The sequence below is a fragment of the Mastigoproctus giganteus genome, chromosome 2 (genome assembly GCF_048544385.1).
Source record: "Mastigoproctus giganteus isolate SK-2022 chromosome 2, ASM4854438v1, whole genome shotgun sequence".
Classification (NCBI taxonomy): Eukaryota; Metazoa; Arthropoda; class Arachnida; order Uropygi; family Thelyphonidae; genus Mastigoproctus; species Mastigoproctus giganteus.
The window spans coordinates 164257098-164276319 of record NC_143576.1 but is presented as its reverse complement, the minus strand read 5'-3'; the positions used below and the strand labels follow the sequence as shown (position 1 = coordinate 164276319).

At 36.0% G+C, this 19222-nt stretch overlaps 1 protein-coding gene across 3 annotated transcripts in view; it reads right to left on the bottom strand.

Moving 5' to 3' along the window:
• Window positions 1-19222, bottom strand: part of mof (males absent on the first) — a 220151-nt gene that overhangs the window by 54286 nt on the left and 146643 nt on the right. For all 3 annotated transcript variants that reach the window (XM_090368765.1, XM_090368764.1, XM_090368766.1), the window contains exon 7: window positions 2009-2243. In XM_090368765.1, the coding sequence (XP_090224891.1) occupies window positions 2009-2243 (235 nt within the window). The remainder of the gene's footprint in view (window positions 1-2008; window positions 2244-19222) is intronic.

Genomic DNA, 19222 nt, shown 5'->3' with positions numbered 1-19222 from the left:
CAGAATTTTTTGTGCATCCTTTTCAAACAGCCTGTACATAATGAGTGATGGAATGTTTAAGGTTACAACTAAATGATAATTTGAGGATAGAAAACTAAATTATTACGAAATGTATTAGTAGTGAAGATTGTGTAATTATATTTCAATGCATACAATTTAAAAAATGTATGCATTTCTGCATTCACTTCCTGGGACTTTGGTCCCTCTTGTGTGGTTCATCATAGATGACCAATTTTAAGCATTTGAGGCTTTGGTTTATATTCATTACGGTTAATGCATGATAACTGTATGAATACAATAATGTACATTTATTGTACATTCATGATAATCATATTCCAAAATGATGTATCTACTCACATAAAGCTCCTCTTAACAGTAAGTCATTTCACCAGAGCTTTGTCTATCCATAATTAATCATCTTTTTCATTATCTCTGTGGGGACCTTTTACGTATGGATGATATGTCTGACACACATATATCTGCATGTACGTACAGTTTCCCATGTTTGGCGTGCTGTGATGTTATCCCTGTAAACAACTGGCTACACACTCCCCTGACTTAATGGTTCCAGGTTAATAAACAGAAAATTTATTTATTTATTTATGAAATTAGAAGCTAACAGGTCTCATATATCCAAAAGTGAAAAAAAAAAAAAACAGTTTTGCTTTCATCAGTCTCATGCATGTCATTATCATGGTTAAAGTGTAGCAGCAAGTGCTTTTGTAATATTGTTGTTTACTGTGTGGTTCAGATGAGTGATAAAAAAAAAAAAAAAACAAGTTAGTTAATGTATGCAGAACATTACGTTTCAGACAAATGAGAAAATAGTAATAATTCATCATTTATTTAAAAAAAAAAAAAAAAAAAAGTAATGAATTTTTCATTCCTCCAACCAGTACATAACAATAAGCATATGATATAAAAAAAAAAAAAAAAAGCTCTAGAAGAGCCAAATATGAAATTTCCCAAAAATCTGTCCACCGGGAGTCGAGTTTTTACATATGGATGGATGAATGAACAAAGAAATAATAATTGTCCGATTTCTACTGGTCTGATTTCAATGAAATTTGGAATAGCTCCACAAATATTTCTAAAAGCCCAAAAATAAAATTTCCTGAAAATCCAAACACTAGGGTTCAAGCCATACATCAGGAGAGAACGAGAGAGATAATAATTGACAGATTTCTGTTGATCCAATTTTAATAAAATTTAGAAAGGCTCAACAAATCTTTTTTTTATGAGATCCAAATATAAAATTTTATTTGAGTAAAGTCATATTGTTTTTACCATGCAAATGTGCATGGTAAAAACAATAGATATGCATATATGCTACCACACCTCATGAGGACACTTCTGCATGGAGCAAGTTATAGCTGTTCCATGCTGAAAGACAGGGCCAGGATGTGGTCACAGCAGCATGAATCAATGAAACATCATTGTACCAGGTGTCAACACTGCAAATGGATACTAGAAGTGAGACAGTGCATGTAATTTTTTATTTTTTTGCAGCAAATGATGGGTCCCCCTAATACTAGTGGATCAATGTCTGTCTAATAATGATTACTTCCAGCAGGATAATGAGCCATGTCAAAAGGTAGAGATCATTTGGGAATAGTTCCAGGAACACAAGGATAATATTATCATACTTCAATGATATGCTGTCACTAGACCTCAACCAGATTGAGCATTATTTGTGGGATGAGATGGAATGAGCTGTTGATGGATTCTGCTGGAGTCCAATTCTAAGCAACTGTAAGATGCAACAGAGTCTGTACGGTCCAGCATTTCTGTGGAAGAAATGCTTCTGTCAACTTGTGCAGTCCATGCCCCGAAGACAAGAGGCTGTTCTGTGGGTAAAGTAGATGTCTACTTGCTATTACATTTAATAGCATCTAATAAGCTGGAAATTCAGTATATATAACATATACAAATCAATAATGCTGTGTATAACTGAAAATCAAAAGTTAATGGAAAACCATAAAGACGAGATATCTAATAAATTACTTACTGAAGGCAATGAGAAATTTTCCATAACCTTTCCTTTGATAGGGTGGAAGGGTAAGAATGCAGGCAACATTGTTTCCATCAGGTGACTCTTTTTCTTTAGAGAAATATCCAACAAGATGAGATCCATGTTTATCAACTTCACATAAGATGTAAAACACAAAAGGCTCCACATCAAAATAAAGAGTCTTATGATCTAGGAACAATTTAGCCAGCAAACAAAGATTCTGACAGTAGATCTGGTTTTAACAAAAATATTAAAAACACCAATGGCTTAATCATATCTATAAATAAAATAACATCTAGAAAATATTTTACTGTAATGTAAAATATGAATACAACATACATAAAATACTACATTAACACTGAACAGTAAAAAAACACTTTTTTCTTTCTTACTTTAAAATCAGTAATGCTATTTATCCACATCCAGATCCACATCCTTTAAAAGACATGCAATAGTATATCTAGACTTGAATTTCTCCAGTCCGACTTTCCTGGAGTTGTGATTTTATCTTTCACTCCAGCTGGTTTCAGTTTTCTAGTCACACATACAGAGCTGGGTGGGATGCTGAGGATTTATAAATGACTAATGATATCACATAGATTGTTCACTTAGTTATTGGGATACCAGATAATCCTAACCACACAACCAACACTCTTGACTAATTTTTCATGAACAACTCTCAAAGTACACAGCTGGTTTCAGTTTTCTAGTCACACAGACAGAGCTGGGTGGGATGCTGAGGATTTTGAAATGACTAATAACGTCACATAGATTGTTCACTTAGTTATCGGGATACCAGATAATCCTAACCACACATCCAGCACTCTTGACCAATTTTATACGAACAACTCTTCAAAGTACACAGTTGAGGTGAATGGTCCTCCAGATACCTCAGACCATAACCTGGTTGGTGTCACTTTTCAAATTGAGCCTTTCCCTCGGGCATTCTCAGACTCATGTTGTTTGGCATAAGAAGAAGAATGCAAAATGGTATGATTTGTGAGATTTCTATTCTTTCTTTATTTGATTGGATTACTGTTATAAATCTTCTGATGTCAATATTTACCAAAACCAAAACCTTACTACATGATCAGCAACTGTCACCTCACTCTGCATCATGTGATAGTTGTTGTCACCTCAAATGTGTTCAATCCTATTGCAATAATCCTTGAATATGGCTAAGTACTGGGTGATTTGTTCTCAGTTAATGGCTGTTCTCTGTGAGAGTCCAACGTTTTGTGCAGTATTTGTGTTGCATAAGATTAATATGCCTCATAACTGTGTGAATAGACCAGATGACTTCTGTAAGTTACGTTTGTGGAGAAGTCACGTTCGCTTCAAGGAAGCATCCTTTAACTCATGCCATAAAAAGACCTACTTCCTGTACTTTGGGTATAAAGTAGGCAACCAGGACAAGTACTGATCTTCACACATATGCTGCACTACCTGTTCATCAAAATTCAATGTATGGATCAATCAAAAAGGATGCTTTATGCCTTTCACAGTGCCCATGATATGGAAGGAGCCAACAAATCACATCACAGATTGTTACTTCTGTATGGTGCCTCCTATTAGAAAAGGGATGACAATGAAGAAAAAGTGAAGAGTGATGTAATCAAATATACCATTTGCAATTTGTCTCATGCCTCACAGTGAAGTACTACCTATCCCTGAACCACCTGACTGTTTTTCTGAACACACTCAGATGAAGATACTGATGAACATCAAATTGATATAATGAAAAAGTATAGCAGCCATCTACGTCAAGAAATCTGCCATTTTGTCCAAATCTAAATCCTTCTAAACCACATAAGATCATAGAGAATGAGCTTAATGACCTCATCAGGGATTATTATTAGCATTAGCAATGGCCACATAGTGCAAGGAAGCCTATGGCTTATGCAAAAATAATAATAAAACATAATAAAATAAAATAACAAAAATAAATAAAATAAAATAATAATAGAAAAAGAAATACACAACCCATGCATTTCCCTCCAGCTGAGCTTTGAATTTCCCCAAACTGTCAGCCTCTACCGCCCATGTAGGTAACTTATTCCAGTAATTTATAACTCGCTAGCTAAAATAAAACTTCCTGCAATCCAGTCTAAACACCCCCCCCCCCAAATCGAAAATATTCCCCTTGTTTAGAACCGTGAAAATTTCGCCTCCTCGTTCATTTTGCTTATGCCTCTCAAAGCCTTAAACACCTCAATCAAGTCTCCTCTAAGGCACCTAGTTTCCAAGCTCTGCAAACCACACATTCGAAGTCTTCCTCATATGGAAACCCTTTTGCCGATCTCACCAAGCGAGTTACCAGTCTTTGGACCCTTTCAAAAAGCACAATGTCTTTCTTTAGGTGTGGTCTCCATATCTGAACACAGTATTCCAAGTGTGGTCTAACAATAGCTTTATATAATGGGATTATTATGTCCTTATCTCTACTCGCAATTGTTCGATAAATCATTGATAGGACACAATGGGCCTTCCTTGCAACCAGTCTACGATGCTCAAAGAACTTCATGTCTGACTGTATCGTAATACCCAAGTCCGTTTCCTCCACTATCGGCTTTAGTTCAAGTCCGCCAAGTGTATAATTATTTTGGAGTTACTGTTCCCCAGGTGCAATACCTTACACTTTGCTGGAATAAAGCATAGCTGCCATTTTTCTGACCATTCCTGAAGTCTATCTAGGTCACTCTAAAGAAGCTCTGCTTGGTGGTGATCATTAACTACTCTACCAATATTTACATCATCTGCAAATTTAGACATCATGCCCTGTATCCTTTCATCGATATCATTTATGAAAATCAAAAACAACAGTGTGCTAACACTGATCCTTGGTGAACCCCACTTCTTATGTCAACCCAATCTGAGGAATAACCATCTATCACAATCTTCTGCCTCCTGCCCTGAAGCCATCCAGCTATCCATCCAAGGATTTTCCCTGTGATTCCAACCTGTTCCAGTTTATAAAGTAACCGCTCATGTGGAACTGAGTCAAATGCTTTGCTGAAATCCAAATCAACAATGCCGAAATTATTTTCTAAGTCCAGCTCTTGAGTGACCCTGTCAAAATAGCTAACCAGATTAGTTAAACATGAGGCGCCTCCGTAGCCAGGTGGGAAGGAGCAGCAGTGTGTAGCACACGCTTCTTAATTAGACCGGGGTTCGAGCCTGTCACCACCAAATACGGAGGATGCGGAAAGGTCAGGGAATGACCACCACATATACCGGAGCAATATGGCCTTAGTTGCTAATGCTCCTAAAAACCAAAACAAACAATAGTTAAACATGATTTTCCCTTTACAAAACCATGCTGAGTATCCATCAGAATTCCATTTCTATCTAAGTGATCCTGAATTCCACCCTTGATCATTGTCTCCACGATTTTCCCTACTACTGAAGTTAGACTAACTGGCTGGTAATTTCCCACTTCACTCTTAGAATTGCCATTATGTATTGGACATACAATGGCACATTTCCAATTCAACGGAATCACTCCCAAGTTCAGTGGTGCTCTCATAAAGAGCCTCAATGGTTCAATGCACTCACTTGCCTCCTCCCTTAAAATTATAGGGCATATGCTATCGACCCCAGGAACTTTACCGGCCTGTAGGCTTGAAAGTTTTTTCATTAAATACACATGTGAAATTTCAACATCATTAATTACATTTTTTTCAACTTCACTCCCATAATTTCTCATTGAAGTAAAGGGTTTTTCTTCTGTAAATATTGATGCAAAGTAACTGTTGAGTTCATCTGCAACTTCAGCTGGAGTATTTAATACTATCCCATGTCCATTACATAAGTGTCCGATCTGGTTTGTCCTTCTCTTCTTTGCATTTATATATGTGAAGGATTCCTTATCCCCCTCCCTTCTTTGCTCTCTGTGCCAGCATAACCTTTTCTGTGGAACTATTACAGATCAATTTGTATCTGTTATTGGCTTCAGTACCTTTTATTGCTCTGTAACTTTTCCATGCCATCTTTTTCTGCTCAAGTAATCTAGCAACTTCATTATTCATCCAACTTGGAATCCTCCTTGTGGAGTATTTTTTTAATGGTATATAAGCATTCAAGGCTTCTGTGGTTAATGTTTTAAAGGTATATCATAATTCAATTGTATTCATTCGCTGTGAGATATCTACCCAATTAATAGAGGACATGTAATCTTAAGCCGTTGCTCCTGCTCTTTGTTGCCTTTTTTTACACTTTCTTATTCCACTAGTGTTTTTCCTTTGGCTTGGTTATTTTCTCACATCCAGCCAGTTCCTAAAAAGGATGACAAAAAATCCCATACTATTACCATCCCATTGCATTTACCTCTAGATCTTTGGAAATAATGGAGAAATCCATCTGATCAATGATAGCCACATAAAGGACTTCTGAACAGCTTTCATTTTATGGATTACTGACTGTTATTTATTTATTTTTTTCTTTTTGCAACTGGGCATCCAGTTATCTCTCTAGCCCCTTGTGGGTGATGGTAGATGGCTCTGTGTCTTCTAACTTTTCCACTATTGTTGATGTTCTTCCCTAAGGTTTAGTTTTTTCTCCTACTCTTTTCCCTTTGTATACTAATGACTTTCTTTTACTGAATGGAAATCCTATCCATAGTTTTGCACATTACAGCAATTTGCATTCTTCCTTCTAGTTTGAGAAACCTTAAACTGCACAAGGAGCTTCAACTTATCAAATATCCATCACCAATTCTTCAGATGCTGATCTTTGTGTAATCCTCTAATGAGGCAAAGATAACTTAGTTAATTTCAATCCTCCTAAAACTCAGTCCTGTCACATCTTGCAAAAAAAAAGGAGTCTCTTACTCCTTTGCTTATCTTCAATGGAACTCTGATCTCTAGAAAAGATTACATATCTCTATTAGAACCTGACTTTTAATCTCTCTCTCTTTGCATACGCACATCACAAATACTGCTTTCTCAGTATCCAAAAAAAAATTGGTTTTGTCTTTTGCTCTTGGTGTTACTTTTCTTTTAAACCATTTTCACACTGTATAAATCACAAATCTATCCTACCATGGACTGTTATTATTCCAACATCTAGGGTGGTAAATCCAAACCCTCTCTCAGGTTTCTAGACTCCATTCAAAAGAGGACAGCCAGCTTATTTATTAATGACCCATACCTTACAAAATCTCTCTGCTCTCTGTCAAACAGATGTTCAGTTTCTGTTGCATATAATTTTTCTATAATACTTCCATAGGCACTTTTTCTACCAAACAAGTCCGAACGTGTGATGCAGTCAAGATTTATTTACTGTCCAACTTTCTTCACATGTATTTTTCGAAAATTACAATCTATAGAAATTCAAGTCTAATGTCAATAAGTATCTTCTATTACCTCAATCTTCAAAGCATGCATTGTACTCTTTTTTTTTTTTTTTTTTTTTTCCAAAAAGAAAGAAAAAAAAAATACTTGTATGCAATATTCAAGATGGGGCCTAGCCACTGCATTATAAAATTAGATATTCGTCTACTTTATCTCCTAGCAAAATTTCTGCATCGCATTGACAGAACTCCATGAGTTGTTCTAGAAGCCTGATTGCAAAGAAACATTTATACAAACAGTAATTATTTCAATTAATAATGTAATGAATTAAATACAATTTTTTTTTACATGTTATCAACTTCTCTGTTCAGTGTCCAAAAAAATGCGAGGTGTCGAAGATTATAAGGCCTGCTGGTTGTCATCATGAGACAAGAAAATACATGAATTGTGTTAAGGTTACTAAAAGCAAACACAGGTGCATGTATATACTTATGTATACACCAATGCAAGGAACACAGTAATTAATTTGATGAATCTGGGTAAGCCATGACATTTGATGTAATTAGATATCCGAAACATGATACCATTCAGCCATAGGATATGTATAATTGGAATATGTGGAGTATAATATGTACAGAAAGGACAGACAGGCCAGGAGGGTGGGAGATTATGCCCTTAGTTAAAAAGCACATAAAAGCTAAGGAAGTGCATCTAGTTTATATGGGTGGACAGTACAATGGTGAATCACTTTAGTATGACATAAGCACAGGGAAAACAAATATGCAAGTAGGAGTGTCCTATAGCCCTAATAACTGTAATGAATATAACAAATTCCAATTCTGCATTCCTTATATCTGTGTGACACCACGTCTCTGATATCCCAACAATATCTGTCATTGATGTTTTGACCAGCACTGGTGTACATATGTGCTGTACATACTAGCACTGGTGTACATACATGCAAGTATACATGCACCTGTTCTTATTCTTGAGAGAGAGAAAGAAAAAACTTTACTGTAACAACCTTTTATTGCAACTGGATAAATGGTTAAATAGTGTTGCACTTTCCCTTCACAGCCAACAGGCCAGGGGTTTGTTGTTGTTATTTGGTTTTTAGGAGCATTAGCAACTAAGGCCATATTGCTCCGGGGATATGCAGTGGTCATTCCCTGACCTTTCCGCATCCTCCGTATTTGATGGATCATAGGCTCGAACCCCGGTCTAATCAAAGAAGTGTGTGCTGCTCCTACCCACCTGGTTACAGAGGTGCCATGCCAGGGGTTTACAGATAAGAGGTATTAAATAACATTAAATAACATAAGACATTAAAGAACAAAACAAGATGACATTAAATGATATAGGGGATTTACATAAGACATTAAGGTGATGAGAACTGGCATTAAACAAATTACATTACAAATTAAATTATATTACAAAAATTACTAAATCTTACCATGAGATTTAGAACATTCAACTTAAATAACCAAATGACAATTGATACATATATGATTTACATGTACTATTGGGGTTTTTGTAAAAAAAATAAATAATAAAAAAAATAAATAAATAAAGGACAATAGTACCTCACAGTTCATTGGAGAGAGTATCAAGAGCAGTGCCAGGCTCATTTCTCCGTTATGTTCATTTGATAATTCACAAGGATAAATGGTATGCTGTCTTTGGATGTGAAGAAAGGAGGCTTTTCCTTGTGCACACTGTCTGCACCAACGTTGAGTAATCCTTACTGGGAGTACCGGGGCAGTTTCGCTTCAACAGACGGTTGCAACTGGATGTAACGCTTTGTCAAAAGATAGTGGAGCCACATCTCCAGAGGTCACCAATCCCAGTTTTAGTTAAACAGTTTGGTAATTTGCAGATGCAGCTGACAGTTTGCAGTCTATGGGGGTGTGTGAGGCCAAGTATCCCACATCTACATCGTCGGTTGACAGCAAATTTCTGAAGGTTGGTATTGATGTCCTGGATTTGTCCAAGCATCTGGTATGGTAGGAAACGATCTGATAAGTTACCCTAACTTATCAGATCCTTAGTTACCTTAACACAGCACATGTATTTACTTATTCCGTGATGACTCCTAGCAGTCCTTGAAATTCCCATCACCTTGTTTTCCAATCTGCTGCTCATTTCAATAGAGATGCCTGCCATCTCTCTTTACAAGAGCCAGATAATAATCATTTTGGATGTTGTAACTCTTGACTGATCTTGAACTTACCTTCAAGACTTGTCTACTGATGCTTTTGGCTCATTCTTTAAATTACTATTCTTATTATAGGTAAGAGTCTGGCTACCCCAGCTTGCAACCATCCAGCCATCACCCTGCCAATACAGATAGCCTTTTAGTTATTTGTTATTTTTCTTTAGGAGCATTAGCAACTAAGGCCATATTGCTCCGGGATATGCGGTGGTCATTCCCTCCTGACCATTCCACATCCTCCGTATTTGGTGGTCATGGGCTCGAACCCTGTTCTAATCAAGAAAAACGTGTGCTACGCACTGCTGCTCCTGCTCACCTGGATACAGAGGTGCCCTTTTTAGTTATGCAAGTTTGCGATACACATTTTATCATATATACTAACTGTACTTTTAAGAACATTTTTGAAATGTTATTTCGCAGAAAACATTAGTATAATCAATCCACCTCTAGAACTTTGAGGGATTTTTAGAACTGAACAAATTATAAAGGATGGTATGAAAGCTAGAACACTGCACGAGTTCCAAGCATACAAAGCTGAGCTCTATCGACTCTATCATTAGTGGAAAGTACCACCAAACAGCTCATTCCCATCCTCTCACTGCCATTCCCCCCCAGTCCCCTATCTCTTAAGGATTCCTGCAACCTTCTATATAGACAACCCCACCTCCAAATCACAAGGATGTTTTGGAGAGCACTTACATGGAGTCCATGTTTATTAACATCCCCCCCCTCAGCTCCTACCGTGACACATATGCACAAGCATTATTACACCCTTTTCCAAAAGAGACATCTTGGGTCTGACTGACCTCAAAGCTAGCCAGATCTACTTTCCAATTTCAAGTTTTCCCTCCAAACCAAGAGACTCAACATGGAGAACCCCCTTTCTGCCTTGCTTGTAGAGGTTTTCAAGGCAGACCTCAAGAAAACCATTTCCATCTTCACATACAGGCCTAAGCTATGGGCTGCATTGATCAATCACATGACCTTAACTTGGAGCCATAGAAGGAATAACTTGGATCAGTTCCTATCCCACATTAACATTTCTTTTACTCAGGAACTGAAAAAATACACCTTATTCTTCCTTGACATACCCATCACAAGAGAAGGCACCTCTTTCTACACATTGACTTACAGGAAACTCACTAAGACAACATTCCTATTTATTTTCCGACCACTTTCCAGCATCAAGACCAAGTTAAGCACCTGATCCTGAAGGCCCTGAAACTGTATAGTCCCTAAGACTTAGATCAGGGGTGTGTCCAACCCCTGAGCTAAGTCTCAGGGACAACCACATAGGCAGTCCTATATGATATGCATCTCTAAGTTTAAAACTAATATGGCAAGAAATATAATAAATATGGACAATGCAAAAAAATGAGGCTGATGGGTAATGGGTCATTACATAGATGCCTAGTTTCCAGAGAATGCAACTTACAGAATTCCAGTGTTTCTTGGAAAGGATATCTTTTTGTGACCCTGACTAATCTTGTTGCTCTTCTCTGCACATTTTCAACAGATTTATATACTTCCTAAAATGAGGTTTCCAAACCTGTATGCAGACAGCCTAATTGCCTTATACAACTGGATAATCATCTTTGTCCCTACACAAAAAATTCCTGTATATATCACTGAAAGAATCATGAGTTGCTCAAGAAGCCTGTTGCACTGCTCAGAGAACTTCATGTTGATCTGTACAATTACTCAAAGACCTTTTATATACTCCAAAATTTTCAGTTTGCTAAAGCCGAAATGGTATGTTATTCTGGGATTACTGCTACCTAAATGCAGTATCTTACATTTATCAGCGTGAAACTTCAACTGCTATTTTTCAGCCCATCTGCTTAGTTTATCTACAGGTCCTCTTGAAATAGCATATACTGATTATTGTCACTAACCATTACGCCTACCTTTGTATCAGCAGAAAACTTAGATATCAAACTTAAAATACCTACATTAATATCATTAATAAATATTAAAAACAGTAAGGAGGCCCAACACCACCCCCGTGTTATCCCACTCATCACATTAGCCCATGAAGAGCAGTAATCATCTCTTTATCAATCAATAGTAGTAACTTGTCCCTAATGCCATATTGCTTCTATTTATATAGAAATCATACTTGTGATATAATATCAAAGACTTAAATGAAATCTAAGTATATGATACCAAATTATTTTCTGCACTCAGTTCCACTGTGGCTAACTCATAGCAGCTAATCAGACTGGTCAGACTTGATCTCTTTTTAAAAATCTACACTTTGATTTGTTTTAACAGTTTCACTTCTATCAAGGGCGCCTCCATAGCCAGGTGGACAGGAGCAGTAGTGCGTAGCACACGCTTCTTGATTAGACCGGGGTTCGAGCCTGTGACCACCAAATACGGAGGATGCGGAAAGGTCAGGGAATGACCACCGCATATCCCCGGAGCAATATGGCCTTAGTTGCTAATGCTCCTAAAAACCAAATAACAACAACTTCTATCAAGATGATATTGCATTATTTCCTTAACTACTGATTCCATTATTTTCTCTGGAACAGAGGGCGACCTTACAGGTCTGTCGTTATCTACTGCACCCTTTGAACAACTTTTGTGAAGAGGAGATACTTTTTCATGTCTCCTATCTGTAAGAACTTCTGAATCCAAGGATGCTCTTTTGGCTGAAGGATTAGCTATCCCCTTTTGCAGTTCCTTTGAATATAATTGGATAGACTTCTTCAGCACAGGTGATTTGTTATTTTTGGCTGCAGCCATTTCTCTTCCACCTTATTTTTAGTTATTACAGAGTCATTTAGCTCTCCATCAGAATCAGAAAAGACTTCTGCTAACCCCATCTCTAAAAAGTTCTTTATGTGTGTAAAAGTAGGCGCAAAGAATTATTCAGTTTATCAACGATCTGTAAAGATTTATCAACAGTCATGTCATTTATGAGAAGGCATGCCAAAGACTTCATAATCTGCCTTAGCCTGTTAAAATATGTAAATACTAAATGGGTCCTGAAATAGAAGATCATGGTGGCCATTAAGCATTTTATACCAAGTAACTTGATTAACTGCACTAGTTTGCACTTATTATAAGACACTGTATCTCCTGACAATTTATAATCACCCCATACATTTTTCTTTTTCTTCTCTGCCACTAAGGTCATCAGTTTAACTGACAATCCAATTTGGTCTAAGGCATGAAAAATATTTCTTAGTTAGTATAAAATGCTTAGTGGGCACCATGATTACCTCTTTCAACACAACCCACTTACATTTTTTAACATTATTTTTCCCCCTGAAAAGATATTAAAATATGTCTGAGCCCATTATAGTCACCTTTGCAAAAACAAAATCTATTCCCTCAATAATCATAACCAAGTAAATCTCGCATATTACCTTAGATTGCTGCCACAAAAAGTTCCTTTTCTTGAAGATTCTTAATACGTGATTAACTACTGCTGATAACCAGATCAAGAATACTGCATACTGATGTCAAAAACAGTCATCCACAAATTTCATATGATATCTGGAAAGTTAAAATCCCCAGAATAATAATTCTGATATGCTGGCCCACTCTATTTGTCTGTACTTTGTTCATTAAACTCTTCACAGTCATTTGGCCTAGAACAGACTTCTCATCTTTGTTTTCCCAGTGCTGAGTCAGTTAGTAGACTGACTCAACATTATACTAGCACATAGATTTTAAAACAATACTATTTGTGCTCTTTTAAAATATATGTGCTTCTTAACGAAAAGGATAATTCCTTCTCTACCTCCTACTGCAACGGTCCTTTCTGGGCACATTATAATCACTATATTAAGATTTTGGATTCTGCATTTCCAATATCAGTGAAACCAAGTTTTTTTTTCTGTCATAAAAAGCTAAGGAGGTATCCCCTGCTTAGTGCTTCTAACTGGGACCATAAAAACAGAGAGTTTAAGTGAATCTGCATTAAGCAGGAAAGATTTAGCCATAGAATATAATATAATACAAAAAAATTTATGATTGGCACGACCAGTATTTCTAGCAGATTTTAAGGCACCATTTCTCAGTATAACAGTATTAAATGTTACAGCTTTAAACACTTGAAGCTTTAAATCTAAACTTTAAATACATAAATTATGCAATAAAAGTAGTGATGGACACAATTCATAGTATGCAGCTTGGTTGATTATAAAATCAACAACAATATAACTGGATGGATCTACTGCCAGGAACTATAAATATATATAAAATGACTGAATGGAACTAGGTCGGGCAGTATACACAAATCATATACAGCTAGGGCTCGCATAACGCGAGTTCGATTAACGCGATATTCAGTTAACGCTACTTGAAAAATTATACCACTTTTCACTTTACACGATCTTTTTTTTTTTTATGCGATAGTTGAAAAAGATTTGAATTGCGCGTTAAGCTTACCACGAGTCGTACGGTCAATAAACAAACGTTTACCTGCTGCCCGCCTCGGTGTGTTCCATCAACCATCGGAAGCAGACGTGTTTGTCTCCTGCTAATAAAGTCAATGCAGACTTGCATTTAAAAATTCAAATTTTTAAATGAGCCAGATGAAAATGTTACCGCGAAGGAGATAACGGTAAAAGAATTAGATGAAATCTTTCGTATCGCATAGAACCTCAAACAAAAGGTTTGATGTTCTCTGCGATATTTATTTCGCCAGGGCCTAGAGAAGATTGTTGTCGGCTATCGGAAATTGATTGATGAAAAGAAAAAGTCAACACTGTTCAAATATTTCCGCAACAGTAATTTCGTCATTGTGTATTTTATGTCAGAGGTTCCCAAAGTTTCTCAGTTCATGGCGCCTTTAATGTCTCAGTAATTTTTTCAAGGCACACCCAGACCAAAAGAAATACCTAACAGTTTCGTTTAGTAGTTAGGTCCAAACAACTTAATAAGAAATGCTGAAACTGTGAACTACCTCGAGCTAGTAGTTTGCGCAGTGTCCGACAGATGTCGAGTATCACTGTGTTTCCCCCGAAAATTTAAAATATTCCGCGGCGCACAGTTTAAGAACCGCTGTTTTATGCAATAAACATTTAATTCCATAATTATTTTCATTATCTTTTACATTATATACAGTTAAAAAGTTATTTAAAAAGGTATTTTTAAAATTCTTTATGGACATTACAGAAGGTCAAGAACCAATTATAATTTTTCCTATTGGTTATGATATTCGATTAACACGTTTCCGTTTTGCGCGATGCGCTCGCGGGACAAATTAATTGCGTTAATCGAGGCCCACCTGTACTGTTATGCTCAATAATAACAAACCTAAAGTCCTGTTACTGCTTGACAGTAACAGGACTTTAGTTTTGATAACACTGGATCGAATCCCTCCACTGCCATGTTTTCCCACTTCTTGCTGATTTCCTGATAACCTAATTCGCATATAATTGATTATTTAAATTACTGATCATAATTGAATTTCATTCTTGATTATGCACATCACTAGATAAAACACAAATACAGTACTTGTTCAATAAAATGCAAGGAAGCTTACTTTAAAATTATGGAACCTTATATGCATACTAGGATATTTACATGCTGTTTATAAGCTGTTATTACAATAACTGCTTGCAATACTGTTGATCTTCAAATTGCTGAAAGTCACTAAATGTACTGTGAATCTAGTGCTGGCCCAAATCCAGTCTTTTCAGACATCCAATTTAGTTTCAAAAGAGCTTTTTCACCTGCTCTGAATTATTATCACTAGCTGATTCAGTTCATCTCTTTGAGGCCATTAATAAAGATACATTGAAATTATCAACATGGTAAGCTAAAATCAATCACTCAAACACACATGAACAATAATAAACCAAAACTAAATTAAAACAGCACTGCTGAGCAATGTTCAGTTCAAAGCAACTTCCTGTCAGGAAAGATAGTTCCTAAAAAGTTTTATAAGCAATACTTCAATGAACTTCAGCTACTTAAAACCCACACCTTTTTCAATAACATTGGGTGGGATGATGTATAAAGGATATATTTTTGCAATATGCAAGAAATGGTGCAGTGACAGCTTCAATATACAGTCGAAATCATTATAATGAGCATTACTCGCTACATCAGTGATAGCGGAGATGGGGAAACCCCTGAGCCGCTAAACAATGAACACTTTATATCAGTGATGAGTTCATAAATCTACTCCTAATTTTTTAAATTCTCAATAACTTGATAAAAAGATAGATTCAATAAACAAAAGAAATATAAGAGAGAAAAAAATAATATAAGTATTTATATACCTACATATTATTTGTATTAATGCTTATATAAACTACCATACACTTAATACTAAACACAATTTATTTCTCTGTAATTAAAAACAATACTATTTAATAATAAACATGATTTCAATTAGTCTTTATTTATGAACCTTAAAATTTATGTTCATTTTAAAGATTTCACTTTGATATTTCTTAAGTTTCCCCTTAAAACACTCAATGCATTAAAAGTCTCATTACTTGCCTCAGTTCCTTCAAAAAAATTGACTAATGTGTCCACTGCACCTTGAGCTTGTCGGCACTGATTTTAATTCACTTTCAATTGTCATAATATCATCATCACAATTATCGTTTTTACCATCATCAATCATCTTTGTTGAGCACAGCATCCACAATGTCACTCTCTCTACAATGTCTGGAAGACCACTAGTTAATAAGTTGTCGTCAATTCGTACAAATTCTACAGTTGAAATTTCATTTGAATTTAATTTCGATTTCTTCAAGCAATTTGATATGGTTGTCGAAGTAACGCTGTTCCATGCATCATTCAATAAATTTATAGCATTCAATATAGACTCGGTAAGTTTCTGTTCTCTTTGACTGATCAGATGCAGAACTAGAAATCTTTTATACAATCCTTTCAAACTCTTGATTACACTTATGTCCATTGGCTGTAAAATTGATGTTGCATTGGTAGGTAGCAACACTAGCTTAATGTTGGACAAATTTTGAACCTGGGGATGTGCAGGACAGTTATCAACAAACAATAAAATATTTTTCTTCTTTTTGAATAGCTCTTTATTCCAATCATTTATGTATTGTCATAAAACAGCCAAGCTTTTTTGTTTGTAGTGTAATCCACAAGAAGTTTCCTTACGTTTTTGAAATACTGAGGTTTTAACGATTTTCTGATAACAAACAGATTTTTTTATTATTATCAGTTCCTGTCATATTTGTATATATGAGAACCGTCAAGCGAGCCTTTGATTTTTTTTCACCAACACATTTTCCCCCTTTGAATTTAAATGTATTGCAAATTTTTCCGCTCGAGCCTTCAACATCGGACCGTCTATTGAAAATCCAGCACTTCTTTGTGCGGTGAACCATTGAAGCAATGCTTCATCAATGTTTGTAATCTCGCACTTTCTAAATTTTTCCCCCCCCAATTATGTTCTTTTCCAGTGCCGATATGTAAACATCTTTATTCTTTCACAATGTTTTGATACATTTGAAGAGGACAAAGAAAACTTTTTACGCACTTCTTCATTTGCACCACGTTTTAACTCATGAATAATTTTGACTTTTTTTTTTTTTGCAAATCGAGACACTTGCTTTTGTTAGTACACATGTTTCTGAAGGAAGGTTTCATTTCTAACTGATTTTACTTTAAAATGATAAAGTGACCTGCATACAAAGTTCTTAGAAGCCCAAAATGCATACAAAGTTCTTAAAAGTCCCGAAATGCATACAAATTCTTAGAAGTCCCGAAATGCATACAAAGTTCTTAGAAGTCCTGAAATAAATTTATGGTTCAGTGAATACAAGACAATCTGTAAATAGGGTAATGCGACAAATGGAACGGCAATGACAATTGCATAGTTACCATCCCCGGAAAGCCAAGGTCACAAACTGGCCGCTAATCTGATGCATGTGGTCATAAAGCTAAGTCCCCCTTTTTCATTTTCATCTATTCCAAGAATTGGGTTTTTTCGACTACTCCAGCAATGAAGTATGTTTGCATAGTTATCAAAATTTGTTCAGTATATCCATGTAGTATGCTCATTATAATAGTGAGCGATTGTATGGGAACATGTGTAAATTAAAATCATTATGGATTTTTGCTCATTATTTCCATTCTCGTTATAAACAAGTTTGACTGTATTTTACAATTATAGCATTGAATGACCATAGCATTTTACAGACTGGATGCAGGAAAACTTTTGGCAGTACGAAGAGCAACAAAACATTAACACAGAGATATAAATTATCCATGGTCATGAAAAATAACTATATATATGTGTTGACTGACATCTATCATGCAGAATTACTGATTACAAGTTCACTTTACTGCCATGCACTTTCCTCCAATTAGCAATGCTACAGCAGCATGTTTAAGAGGCAACTAGAGGGAATAATACTGTTGTGAAATTAAACAGACAGCTTTCAAAAATTCTCCTTATCATAAATTGGAAATAATTTTCAATATTTCCAGTTTGGGCATCAATTCAGCCGTTTTCTCATTAATTATGGTATTGGTTAAAAGTCAATTTAAATCAAAGAACGATCTTCAAAGGCAAGTATTCTGAATTGCAGCCGATTCAACAGCATTATAGCAATTTTTTTTTCTTCAACAGGACCTCTCCTCTCAGGCATACAAACACCTCCTAATGGGAAACTCTCCCAAGTGTTTGGAGTGAATAGCACTATTCTAGAAGAATAGCACAACTCTGGGGTGGTAGTATCAAAATATACCAAGTTCTATAGCAGGGAAAATTATACCTACAATGTCAGCATTTGATGACTTAACCAATATTTTAAACTCACCAAATTTACTTACTATGTGCCTAACATTAATATCTGTGCAACTGATTCTGCTGTTGGTATCGCTAACACAGCTCATATATTTGTTTATCCCATGAGGACCCTTCCCCCAGCAGGCCTTGTAATCCAATATCTTGTTTTCCAGACTACTACATATCCTCACAGAAACAATGCATGAATGGATTTCACCTCTATTTATGGTGCCCATTAAATTATTCTATGTGTATCCCCCACCACCGACTAAGAGTTTTCTGACCCATCTAACATTAGCTCCATAGATCAACAAATATCCATGCACCTCTTCTATTCTAGTTGCATCTGAATTCTATAAAAACAGTCTCTCTTCTGTTAGCAAGCACTGGTCACCTGAGAAAATTTCTACCCCATGTCCTTTGCACAATCTTTCCAGGACCAAACTGACTGACAAGCTTTGGCTCATGTGTTGGAAAAATTTTAGACACTTTTAAAATTAGCCTTAATGCAGGCCTTTTTCTCAACATATCATCATGTACAATAACATTTTCTGTTATTGTCCCCTTTTCTGTCCTTAAAAGATGATAATTGTTTTACAATATGATTAACTTTGGCCTCTGGCAGATACACTCTGATCCTACTCCATTTAGCCTTATTTCATAAAATATTTCCCCATTTTGTTGACAATGAAGTCACCAAGAACAACTATCTCCTGTGAGCCCAGCACATCTTGCTTTTGGTGATCCCACCATGCAGCTAAATGAATGACAGGGGGCTCTAATGTTAAGGTGAGTAGCTGGGTACTTGATGGGTCTTCTGATTTAATATCTTTGAGGGGGCCATTGCCCTTTGAGGGCAATGGCCCTTTTCAAATCTGTTGGAAAATTTCACTCAAAATCATTCAAATCTGTCCAACAAAATGCTAACCTTGTCACTCATGATTGGCTACAGTTAGGCCTGCATAGCAACA